At 32.0% G+C, this 13,472-nt stretch overlaps 1 protein-coding gene across 7 annotated transcripts in view; it reads right to left on the reverse strand.

The window, feature by feature from the left end:
* Positions 1–13,472, reverse strand: part of IA-2 (tyrosine phosphatase IA-2) — a 154,679-nt gene that overhangs the window by 45,749 nt on the left and 95,458 nt on the right. For 4 of the 7 annotated variants that reach the window (XM_085957876.1, XM_085957874.1, XM_085957875.1 and 1 more), the window contains exons 3-5: positions 12,461–12,514; positions 4,050–4,110; positions 726–857 (exon numbers count right to left, since the gene is read on the reverse strand). In XM_085957876.1, coding sequence (XP_085814002.1) covers positions 726–857; positions 4,050–4,110; positions 12,461–12,514 — 247 coding nt within the window. Of the gene's footprint in view, positions 1–725; positions 858–4,049; positions 4,111–11,789; positions 11,872–12,460; positions 12,515–13,472 lie in introns of those variants that run through there. The other 3 variants (XM_085957879.1, XM_085957877.1, XM_085957878.1) reach the window with 2 other exon arrangements.

Below are 13,472 nucleotides of genomic sequence, written 5' to 3' on the forward strand. Positions count from 1 at the left end.
TGCATACCTTATAAATGTGTACAACACGCAGGTGTCCATAATAAAATTAATCTATAAAATTTAATACTTAACATCAATTTATTGACTTGAATTGAAAAAATGAAGGTACCTAAAGAATTAATTATAGTTTATATCTATTTGGGCATATAGAAAATAGCAACTATTACTGTCCGACAACAAGAAATCGGCGATAGCAGGAAGACGCTATAGGAGACTTGTCAGCGGCGTACCTGTCATGGCGGCAACGCGTACTAGAGGCGTGTTTAAATAATGTATCGGCTCTCCTTTTAGATGTGACTCTTTTCCTTTTTCGCAATAAACCGAAAGTTAAGATTCTAACATCCTGATCGTTTTAGACATACTTTTGTTTTAAAATCTTAAAATGACCTAAATTTATAGATCCATACACCATGGGAGCGTAAAATGAAATGATAAATTTGGAGGCGTCCCTCATTTGAAAACGGAAGTGCGATTATATGTACTGAAGGGGATTGTTAGTTCACAGTTTAACACGTGGACAAGAAGTTCTTGTTTGACAATAGTGAGATTTTTTTATAGTTGACATAGACTTTAAATGATCATTTTTTTTATTAATATTTTGGTGATTACAATCACATATCCGGTAGTATAACTTGACAAATGAAATTATTATTTTATATACCGGTAAAATATTCACATATCCGGTAGGTATTTAAAAATGAACGACGATAGTTTTCATAACTTACCTATTTTTAATCGCGTATAACATCGCCTGTAGAACGCACTGCGTGTACGCGTGACTCCATCGGTAGCCAAGTAGCAAAAGCCGTTGAAGTTCATGCTCGAAGGCTCGCAGTTCCTCGGTTGTCAAGTCATGCCTATTCAAATACAAAATAATGTCATCAAATAATTCAATCATCAACCGCACATCAAACAACGAATACTCACAGCTGTCCAGTTTATTATTTGGTGATTGTAATATAACATGATTATCATTGTTTACCTAGTCGGCTAGACGTTTACTTATTTCAATGACAATGAAGACAATATTAAGCAATAATAATTACAAGATAAAAAGAACTTTTTATATACCACGATTTTAAATTTTCTGATGAATCATATAAACCTGACAATTCTATGTATTAATAAATACTTTTTTTGTACTTGATAGAAATACTGAATAAATATAGAATACTGAAATGTTATTTTGACATTTCATATTGATTTCCATAGTAACGCACGTATATATTAATAATTTTGTTGCTAGGACCCCCTTTTTTCCAAAATAACTTTCCATACAAAACAGAATTAACTGAAAATGAATTCAATTCTGCTTAAAGATGGCTAAAAGTATTAAAAGAATGCATTGTCATCGTGTTCTGATATATTCTAAAAGTTTCGAATATCTAGTTAGTCGGGAAGTTAGTTAAAATCGATTGCAAGATTTGTATTGGACAAACAAGAAAAATTTGTACTGGACAAAAAAGAATACTAGCTAATAAAAACGTGGTAAAAGTAACACAGTTATACGCGTATTAAACATGTTACTTATAAAATATTTTGCAGTTGGTTTTTGGTTTTTCTCACCGTGATGAAAAACTTAGCTTGTGGGTTTTCGTAGAAACTATGGATTTGGATCAAATAGTTAGTACCCAATAATTTTAGCATACGTTTAACAACGCAATACATATAAAGAATCAAAAATACACCACAAACTAGATTTATAGAAGTATCTACCTCTACCATATCGGTGTGGAAACGATGAGATACTTTATTTTTATTTTCACTTACGCAAATAAAATTGTTATTTTAATTACACAGCTGTTATAAATTATACAATAGTTCCATCTAGTGAAAAATACAGGTGTCTACACAAATCATGATAAAAAAGCAGGGTTTCGAACCGTTTTTTGTTTCGTTCCGGTTAAAGTAAAAATATATATATCGGTTCGGTTCCGGTTTCGTTCCGAAAAAAATAACAGTAATTCCGGTTTTCGATCCAGTTCTGGTTTGAAGCCCTGTATATAAATATTTTCCATCACAATGCCTAGTTGCAAACTGACTAATACCTACATTTTTTTATTCATAGATATGGTAATGGCAAAATATTTATTCAAACGACTACATACTTTAATGTTATTATTATAAAATATTTCTTTTCTAACGCGTTGAATGTTACTGACTTTTTAAGTAACTTTCGATTTTATCTTAATTTAACTACAAAATCACAAAAGAGCTGACATTACGTATGGTAAATAATTACTCAAAGAACCAAATTTTTATTAACAACTATAAGTATAAATAAAAGTGAAGGATTTTGCAAACCTCAAGATAATATTATTAAGCTATATTATATTTGTATCACAGTCTCAGCTCCAAAATCTGAGATCGTTTGAGAATGAAAAGCTTTATACTTTGGTCAATTGAATGAAAATGGTTCTATGTAGATTCAACAGGTTAGCACTTGGTTAGTTCATACAAGGCATGGTCGCGTGCCAAATTTGATTCGTTTTCTAGGTCAATACTAATATTTACAAAAAAAACAAATATTACACATGTCTTTGTTTCTATCAATTGACTGGGTGATCTATAATAGTGCCCAGTAGCGAATGGTGGAGGTAGGCTATGGATATCCGACATAAATAGTACACACAAAATTTTGTCAGTCTTACTCATTTGTTTTCATTGGACTAAAAATACAAATTGCAGATGGTGCTGGCTAGTTTTTAAAATTCAGTTAAGCCCTGCCCAAACTAAACTATCATAGTGGAGGTAGGCTGTGGAGATCGGAAAAAAATATTGTACACTTTCGTTTTTTCGTTGAATTAAAAATACATATTAGATAATATGCGCATCTGTGCTATACACGGCTGCTATCGGCGGCGATCGAGGGTAGTTTATCATATTTATGTTTTGAGGTGGTTAAATCCACTAAGCTCTACCTAAACCAAACAATAAGAGATAAAAAATATTCTTCTATCTGTAAATATATAAAATTATGTATGATTTAATGGCGTAATTTTAAATATTTTATAGATAGACGGATATTTTTTAACTATTCTCTATTATGGCTTGGTTTACACGAGGTTTGATTAAATTTAAAAAAAATACCTAACACTATCTGCAATTTTTAGTTTTAATGTGCACCATTTATGTTAGATCTTAACAGCCTATATCCACCATTCACCACTGATAGTGCCTATATAAATAAATAGTCAAAATAATGTACCCATTATTTTTTAGTTTTTACTTTTCTTATATTACCAGAGAAATCTAATGGATCGTAGTTTAGTATATTATTTAGTATATTATTTATTAAAGGGCTAAAATTTCCTCTTTATAGAAACTTTAATAATCATAAAAGACATGAGATGTACATACGATACAATGCGCTGGATAAGTAAACATGACTAAAATTAATTAAACAAAATTGTCCTGCAATTAATTAATAAATAATACAATATATAATTAATTCAAATTAGATGAATAAAAAATATTATATTATGATAAATAAATTACGATATTTATAAACACATTTTTATGTTTTCTAATGGTATTAATGACATGTTAGGTAGAAAAACTCCTCCAACCACTTTGCGACTACCATAGGACGCCATTTCGAAAATTTCATTCGAATGCCAGATTGTGTCCAGTTACGAGTCTTGATTGAGTAGTTTTCGATAGTGGCTCCTCCATCCCATTCTTCAGATAAGTTTGCAGGTCTGTATAAGCCTCGTCATACAATTTTAGCCGTATGAATTCAAAACAAAAATATTGACAAAAAATGTGGTTTACACGTCGTTTTGTAAGTAACATTATTATAATTTTAGAATATATTATTGGTACGTTATATTACGATTTAAAAAAAATGGAAATTTAATTCCATTAAAAAAGTATCGCTGTATTTAGGTACTTATATATATTTTTCTATTCATAAATCTCCATGGACCGTGGAAAATGGCGCAACCTTCCGCTGTTCATTGGAGCGTTACAGGGTGAAATAAAAAGGAAACGATGATGTATATATAATATAATATATATAAGTGGTTCATGTAGTTTTGTGCACTCACCTAACTAAGTCTTCTTCTTCAACGTTTCCGTATATCTGTAAGCACTTTCCAAAAGCATAATCTGCGAACAAACATAAAAATATATTATAATCGATTTTTTGTTCGAACATAATATTAGGTAAGTATTTGAAAATTTAAATTTTTTTTATTAATAGGGATCACATCAATAGTTGCAATTTAATACAGCTATCTATCTATTAACCGAATTACGAAGCATATACCTCACGTAATATTAAAATCTAATTCAAATGTAGAATCCAATACAAATTAACATTCGAGGCATCTTCACTAGATTTCACTTTAATTACACGTTAATAAAAACATTCTAAAAACCGATGTTATAATTACAGTAAAACGTCAATTACATTGAGCTTCTTTACGAGCTGTTTGTTGGCGAATTTATAATCTGCCTGTAAAGTCGCCCAGTGTAATCATCGAACAAGCTAACAAGCAGGTTGTAAACACTCTACCGAGAAAAGTTGAAAGCCGGTCAACTTTACACGCTACACGCCGGCGTGTGGGCCTACTGCGTCTGCGCAGTAGAGCGCAGTAGCAACCTCCCGGTAAAAAAACGAACTACGTTCTGTCAAAATAGTCACTGGCTTGTGGCTTCTCAGCGAATGGAAAGTTTTGTGTCTAATCATCAAATCGCAGTAGCTGAATCACCCGCTTTTAAATTCGCTAATAAATAGCTCGTAAAGAAGCTCAATGTAATTGACGCGTCAATTACAAGCGTCAATTACATTGAGCGTGTAGCATTGAGGGCGTGTAGCGTGTAAAGTTGACCGGCTTTCAACTTTTCTCGGTAGAGTGTTTACAACCTGCTTATTAGCTTATTCGATGATTACACTGGGCGACTTTACAGGCAGATTGTAAATTCGCCAATAAACAGCTCGTAAAGAAGCTCAATGCAATTGAGGCTTTAGGTATTATTTAAACAATGGTACCATATCATATTTTTGGGATACAATCATTTTGGAATATTGGAATAAGATTAGTAGGCACATACATGTATTTTAAATAGGTATCTCCTATATATTATTATCGTAAGAGATTTTGGAAAATTCACTGACAGCTCATTTAAGCGACATTTTATTGTTATTTTTACATCTTCACTTCAAAATGTGCGCTACCGATTCATCTACCGTTTGAATTGACCACATTTCACAAATTTTCAATGATTTTACAGGTACTTGACGTTTATATCCGATATTTTCTTACACACCGTATACGATCGCCATATTTACCGTCCACGCCTGTCAGAATGACGTCTTCGTCGCTTAAGACCTTCTAATCCTTTATTTGACAAACGAATTCGATTATTTTTATTCAAATATCGTAATGTAGGCATTGGCGCACTTTTTTCCGGTGAAAAAACCATAATTTTGGTACAATTTACTACGTATAATATCTTTTGACAGCGGGGTACGCCACTGACGGCCATTTCATAGATAACGTGATATTCCAAATTTGATTTTTTTAAAATACTTTGTGGCTGTTCACCCACTATTTTTGTTATTGAATAATTACCTAGGCTACTAATTTCCATACTAAAAAAGTTGCCATTGCAAACAATGAAAGAAATTAATACGAATTGTTATAGTTATCAAAATGTGTGATATTGTATAATATCTACCTATTTTTTTCGTCCCTATCATCATCAATCTTGACCTATACACTGCTGGATGAAGGCCTCCTCAGCCTTATTCTACTCCTTACTTACACATGAATTGTTATATTTATCAAAATCAGTGATATAATATTATTATCTACCTATCTATATATAATGCCATTATTATCACGAGCCTCAATAAATCCACTGCTGGATGAAGGCCTCTCTACGTTGATTGTATTCTTGACAGTATTGAATTTCTAATGTTATTTATCTACATATTCATATCGTCATCATAATCATCATCATCATCATCAACTAGGATCAATCAACTACTGGATGAAGGGTTCCGCAACCTGATTCTACTACTATCGGTTTAACGAATTTGCGATATTATACCTATTTCTATCATTCTTATATCATCGACCTGAACCAATCCACTGCTGGATAATGGCCTCCCTAGCCCGGTTCTACTCCTTTCTGTCATATGAATTGCTGTATTTATCAAAATCGGTGATATTATATTTAAAAACATATTCATATCGTCATCATCATCATCAACCAGGATCCATCCATTGCTTAATAAAGACCTCCCTAGCCTGATTCTACTCCTTTTGTCATATGAATGTATGTATTTATCAAAATCTGTGATATTATATGTATCTACACATTCATATCGTCATCATCATTATCATATACCTTAACCAATCCACTGCTTAATAAAGACCCCCTTAGCCTAATTCTCCTCCTTTCTGTCATATGAATTTCTGTATTTATCAAAATCAGTGATATTATATTTATCTACATATTCATATCGTCATCATCATCATCATCATCGACCTGAACCAATCCACTGCTTAATAAAGACCTCCCTAGCCAGATTCTACTCCTTTCTGTCATATGAATTTCTGTATTTATCAAAATCGGTGATATTATATTTATTTAAATATTCATATCGTCATCATCATCATCAACCAGGATCCATCCACTGCTTAATAAAGACCTCCCTAGCTTGATTCTACTCCTTTTGTCATATGAATGTATGTATTTATCAAAATCTGTGATATTATATGTATCTACACATTCATATCGTCATCATCATCATCATCATTATCATATACCTGAACCAATCCACTGCTTAATAAAGACCCCCTTAGCCTAATTCTCCTCCTTTCTGTCATATGAATTTCTGTATTTATCAAAATCGGTGATATTATATTTATCTACATATTCATATCGTCATCATCATCATCATCGACCTGAACCAATCCACTGCTTATTAAAGACCTTCCTAGCCAGATTCTACTCTTTTCTGTCATATGAATTTCTGTATTTATCAAAATCGGTGATATTATATTTATTTACATATTCATATCGTTATCATCATCATCATTGACCTGAACCAATCCACTACTTAAAGACCTCCTTAGCCTGATTCTACTCCTTTCTGTCATATGCATTTATGTATTTATCAAAATCGGTGATATTATATTTATCTACATATTCATATGGTCATTATCATTATCATCATCATTGACCTGAACCAATCCACTGCTTAATAAAGACCTCCCTAGCTAGATTCTACTCTTTTCTGTCATATGAATTGCTGTATTTATCAAAATCGGTGATATCATATTTATCTACATATTCATATCGTCATCATCATCATCATCGACCTAAACCAATACACTGCTTAATAAAGACCTCCCTAGCTTGATTCTACTCTTTTCTGTTATATGAATTGCTGTATTTATCAAAATTGCTGATATTATATTTTCACATTCATAATATCGTCATTATCATCATCAACCAAGATTAATCCACTGCTGGATGAAGGTTATCCCAACCTTATTCTACTCTTCTTGGTCATATAAACTGCAATATTTTTTTAAATTTGTGATTTTATATACCTACCCATTTATATCGTCATTATCGTCATCAACCTGTATCAATCCACTGCTGGATGAAGGCCTTTTTAAGCTGATTCCACATCTTTAGGTCTAATAAATTCCTATTCTTATCAGATATAATATGTATTACTTCATTATTTATCAACATTTGTCTCGATATGAATGTCCCGCACCGGGAAACTATATTGTTTAAGGTTAATTTTTAAAACAAAATATGATTTTTAAAATATTATTCTGTGGCTCCAAGCATTTATTTTTTATAGACAATGAAACAAAATAATGTTTAAATTTATTTTTTATGCTGCTAACCTTTTTCTATTATGTAAATGGGACCCGAAAGAGATTAATATTCGCGTTATATTGGATCGCTATTTATGATAATCACGATTGAGATGTATAACTATTTATCATATTTAAATGCACATACCTACACATATATTGTATTAAAATTAAAATGACAGTGGTAGCAATCGGCGATTGCCAGCTGTTTTGCTAGGCTTAGCAGCCTGAAATGGTGTCAGATGATATTGAGAAGGCCAGACTCCAGAATAGACTACGCACATGACTCCAAATTTGTATTTGCAGTGACGACATGCATATCGTAAAACTGACAAATCAGATAAATCTTCAATTGTCTGACGTGAATGAAAATCCATCCCGAAGGGAAAACTATGGCGCCGTCTATACACACTTTACAATTATTATATTAAAATCCAACACCAAGTCACTATGATGAAAAGCTGTCTGCAAGACCTAGCGAGACAGACTGGCGAGAGCCAGCTGGCTCAGCTAGTCTTTCATTATTTTTATCCTAAGAGATTTTGGAAAATTCACTAACGGCTCATTTAAGCGACATTTTATTGTTATTTTTACATCTTCACTTCGAAATGTGCGCTACCGATTCATCTACCGTTTGAATTGACCACATTTCACAAATTTTCAATGATTTTACAGGTACGTGACGTTTATAACTGATATTTTCTCATATAGCGTATACAATTCGCCATACTTCTTTTAACATACAGCAGAATGACGTCTTCGTCGCTTAAGACCTTCTAATCCTTTATTTGACAAACGGATTCGATTATTTTTATTCAAATATCGTAATGTAGGCATTGGCGCACTTTTTTCCGGTGAAAAAACCATAATCCTGGTACAATTTACTACGTATAATATCTTTTGACAGCGGGGTACGCCACTGACGGCCATTTCATAGATAACGTGATATTCCAAATTTGATTTTTTTAAAATACTTTGTGGCTGTTCACCCAATCTTTTTTTTATGGAATAATTACCTAGGCTACTAATTTCCATACTAAAAAAGTTGCCATTGCAAACAATGAAAGAAATTAATACGAATTGTTATAGTTATCAAAATGTGTGATATTGTATAATATCTACCTATTTTTTTCGTCCCTATCATCATCAATCTTGACCTATACACTGCTGGATGAAGGCCTCCTCAGCCTTATTCTACTCCTTACTTACACATGAATTGTTATATTTATCAAAATCAGTGATATAATATTATTATCTTCCTATCTATATATAATGCCATTATTATCACGAGCCTCAATAAATCCACTGCTGGATGAAGGCCTCTCTACGTTGATTGTATTCTTGACAGTATTGAATTTCTAATGTTATTTATCTACATATTCATATCGTCATCATAATCATCATCATCATCATCAACTAGGATCAATCCACTACTGGATGAAGGGTTCCGCAACCTGATTCTACTACTATCGGTTTAACGAATTTGTGATATTATACCTATTTCTATCATTCTTATATCATCGACCTGAACCAATCCACTGCTGGATAATGGCCTCCCTAGCCCGGTTCTACTCCTTTCTGTCATATGAATTGCTGTATTTATCAAAATCGGTGATATTATATTTAAAAACATATTCATATCGTCATCATCATCATCAACCAGGATCCATCCACTGCTTAATAAAGACCTCCCTAGCCTGATTCTACTCCTTTTGTCATATGAATGTATGTATTTATCAAAATCTGTGATATTATATGTATCTACATATTCATATCGTCTTCATCATCAACCAGGATCAATTCACTGCTGGATGAAGAGTTCCGCAACCTGATTCTACTACTATATTATACCTATTTCTATCGTCCTTATCATCATTGACCTGAACTCATCTACTGCTGGATAAAGACCTCCCATGCCTGATTCTACTCCTTTCTGTCATTTGAATTGCTGTATTTATCAAAATCGGTGATATTATATTATATCTATTTATATTTCCATTATCATTATGAGCCTCAATCAATCCACCGGTGGATGAAGGCCTCTCTAAGTTGTTTGAATTTCTGTCGGTCATATGAATTGCTATATTTATCAAAATTGCTCATATTATATTTACCCATTCATAATATCGTCATTATCATCATCAACCAAGATTAATCCACTGCTGGATGAAGGTTATCCCAACCTAATTCTACTCTTCTTGGTCATATAAACTGCAATATTTTTTTAAATTTCTGATTTTATATACCTACCCATTTATATCGTCATTATCGTTATCAACCTGTATCAATCCACTGCTGGATGAAGGCCTTTTTAAGCTGATTCCACATCTATAGGTCTTATAAATTCATATTCTTATCAGATATAATATGTATTGCTTCATTATTTATCAACATTTGTCTCGATATGAATATCCCGCACCAGGAAACTATATTGTTAAAGGTTAATTTTTAAATCAAAATATGATTTTTTAAATATGGCTCCAAGCATTTATTTTTTATAGACAATGAAACAAAATAATGTTTAAATTTATTTTTATGCTGCTAACCTTTTTCTATTATGTAAATGGGACCCGAAAGAGATTAATATTCGCGTTATATTGGATCGCTATTAATGATAATCACGATTGAGATGTATAATTATTTATCATATTTAAATGCACATACCTACACATTTGTAGTAAAATTAATATGACAGTGGTATCAATCGGCGATTGCCAGCTGTTCTGCTAGGCTTAGCAGTCTGAAATGGTGTCAGATGATATTGAGAAGGCCAGACTCCAGAATAGACTACGCACATGACAATTTGTATTGGCAGTGACGACATGCAGATCGTAAAACTGACAAATCAGATAAATTTTCAGTTGTCTGAATGAAAATCCATCCCGAAGGGAAAACTATGGCGCCGTCTATACACACTTTACAATTATTATATTAAAATCCAACACCAAGTCACTATGACGAAAAGCTGTCTGCAAGACCTAGCGAGACAGACTGGCGAGAGCCAGCTGGCTCAGCTAGTCAAGTTAAAATACGCGTAGAATAATATATAATGTACCTACATATTGAAAAAATAATCATCTCGCTTTAATCTTGCTTTGAAGATAAGCTATTTCAATTACAGTGAAATAAAGGAGAGAAATATCATTCCAAATAATGGCAGCCATTTTAAGTCTCAACCTCACGGGCTATTTTGGGTGGGTTTTTATCATCAATAATTATCACAAATGCGTATAATTTTCGTCTCTCTTCAGAATGTATTATCAATTATCACTTTTTATCAACCAAAGACTGAATAGGTTTACGAATGTCGTATATCATCAACATTTATATCACATATCATTCTTCTGACCTGACAATGAGTTCTTTAATATTGTTCTGTGCAGTTACTTATATTACATACGCAAATTAAAATGTTGTTGCTATGAAATTCTTGTAAATATAGTGCACGTAATTATTGTTATTAACGGAACATTTTATTAGAATACTTAAAACATACATTTTCAATACAACAGCTCTTGTGTTGTGTTGCCTTAATACTATTGTTTTTGTTAACTGTCATAAAGGAATAACAGGTAATATGCCTTCGTGTCTCTAACTTTATATTTTCATTTGTAGATATTATGTCCAACCATATCTTGTAAACGACATAAAGCCTTGTGTCACCAATAAATTTAATTAACGCATTACCGGAACTGGTCTTTACTTAAAACAGACATTTTTGTAGTTAGGTCACTGTAATCCTAAACCCCCGAAAGGTAAATGTGGATAAACCAACGATCATCCAGCAGTAGAAGACTCGCGTAAAAGATGAGACTATAATCTACAATTCTAAGAAAAAAATATGGAAAACACTTTTGACGAAACTCGTAACGTTGAGTCTGATAATTATTGAGGATATAAATTTCTCTAAAAATACTAAACGAAAAAGGTAGGTATTACCTGTTTAAGTCGTGGTTTCCAAAAGTTGACATTGGGCTCGCTCCAAGGGCAGTGTAGTGACATTAATTGTTTCAAAACAAATGACGATAATAAAAGTGAAATGAAAATGCAGTAAACTGCATTACCGCTCGAGCTTTCATTTATTATTTTCGCCCATTGATGTCACTTCATGCGTTGAGCATCAAGTGGACAATACAAAATATATAGCCACAACATCAAACTCATCCTTAACATAAGTTTTATTTTATTTTATCGATTTACTTACTAATAAGTAATAGAGAGCAATTTCGATGCAATAAATAATTTAATAATTTAAGATCAAAATTGTTTTTTGTCAAAACTATGTTTTTGTAATTTAAAAAAATAGTTGAAGTATATGTTATATATGTGTGTAATATACGAAATAATAATATAAATTGAATTCTACCAGAGGAAACTGAAAAAAATGATCTTCAAAAAATGGGCGGTGAGCCAAAAATGTTTGGAAACTATGACATATAACATGCGCCACACTGTATCATAAATTATTTTCAATTACGTGGAAGCATATTCATGAAGTACAGTTTAATAGTTGAGTTCTAAGAAAACTAATTTTAATTATTTATTATACGAAAAGCAACGTATTCATATTTCAGTCCGAGAAGTTCAATTAGAAAAGTTTATTCACTCACCATCGTAACACCACTCCACCTTCTCGGTGCAGAGAGATTCGCTGAAAAGGCAACCTGAAACAGACGAAAACAACTCAATTAAGTAATTAAAATACAAAGAACGTGCCACAGAAACGAAATAAAGTCTATTTTTAAGGGGGGACATGCTCGTCGAAGGTCAAAATTGAGTTTTTATTGTATTTTCAAACCATGATCCTGGACACTCCTTAAACGTTGTAGATAATCTATTTATATAATTTTGAAGCCTTATTATCCTTTATAGTTATTTTAAACATTTGATGACTGCATAAAGTATTTTTGTTACATAAAATAGTATTCTTTTAAACCTCTCGCTCTAATGTTTTAGAATATAGTCACATTTCAGTACATAACTGTGCAGTGGTGTTAAGATTTTTTACGTTTATTAATTTTTAAACGCATTTATGAAACCATTAGTATAATTTATTACGAGATAATTTTTGTAAAATATTCACGATAAAAAATTATATTGATAATCTCTGTGATCCCAAATTTGACAAGAATTATGCATTTTATTATTCAAAAAATCGGCAAGATTAACACATTTGAAGATGATTCTAAAGATATTTATTATAAGCTATGTCTTTGACCATTCAAGTGTGATGAACATCTTATGAATAATGATTGCTTTATAATAATTATTGACCTAAGAATAAGGTAGTGTTTTTTTGAAATACGCCATTTCTTTTGTCATTCCCCAGTGGTTAAGCTACAACATACGGCCGTAGCCATAAATTGACAAACTATAATTGAAGTAGGGAGTAAAATGATATTGACGCGCGTGTTTGAACATGTACCATTTAAAAAAAATAAAAAAAAATTCGGTTAGGTACATGTTCAAACACGCGTGTTAACATAATTTTATCCGTTAACATAATCCATATCTTTGGATTAATTTAAAATGTACCTACAATAAATGATACGACTGACTCAGACGTGAGGATGTTTCTTTGTTAAGGCGATACTTCAGTGAAACGGCAAATAATTTTCAACT

Source organism: Rhyacophila brunnea, unplaced genomic scaffold (assembly GCF_057557595.1).
Source record: "Rhyacophila brunnea isolate RB1 unplaced genomic scaffold, BYU_Rbru_1.0 scaffold_7, whole genome shotgun sequence".
In the NCBI taxonomy this organism is placed as follows: domain Eukaryota; kingdom Metazoa; phylum Arthropoda; class Insecta; order Trichoptera; family Rhyacophilidae; genus Rhyacophila; species Rhyacophila brunnea.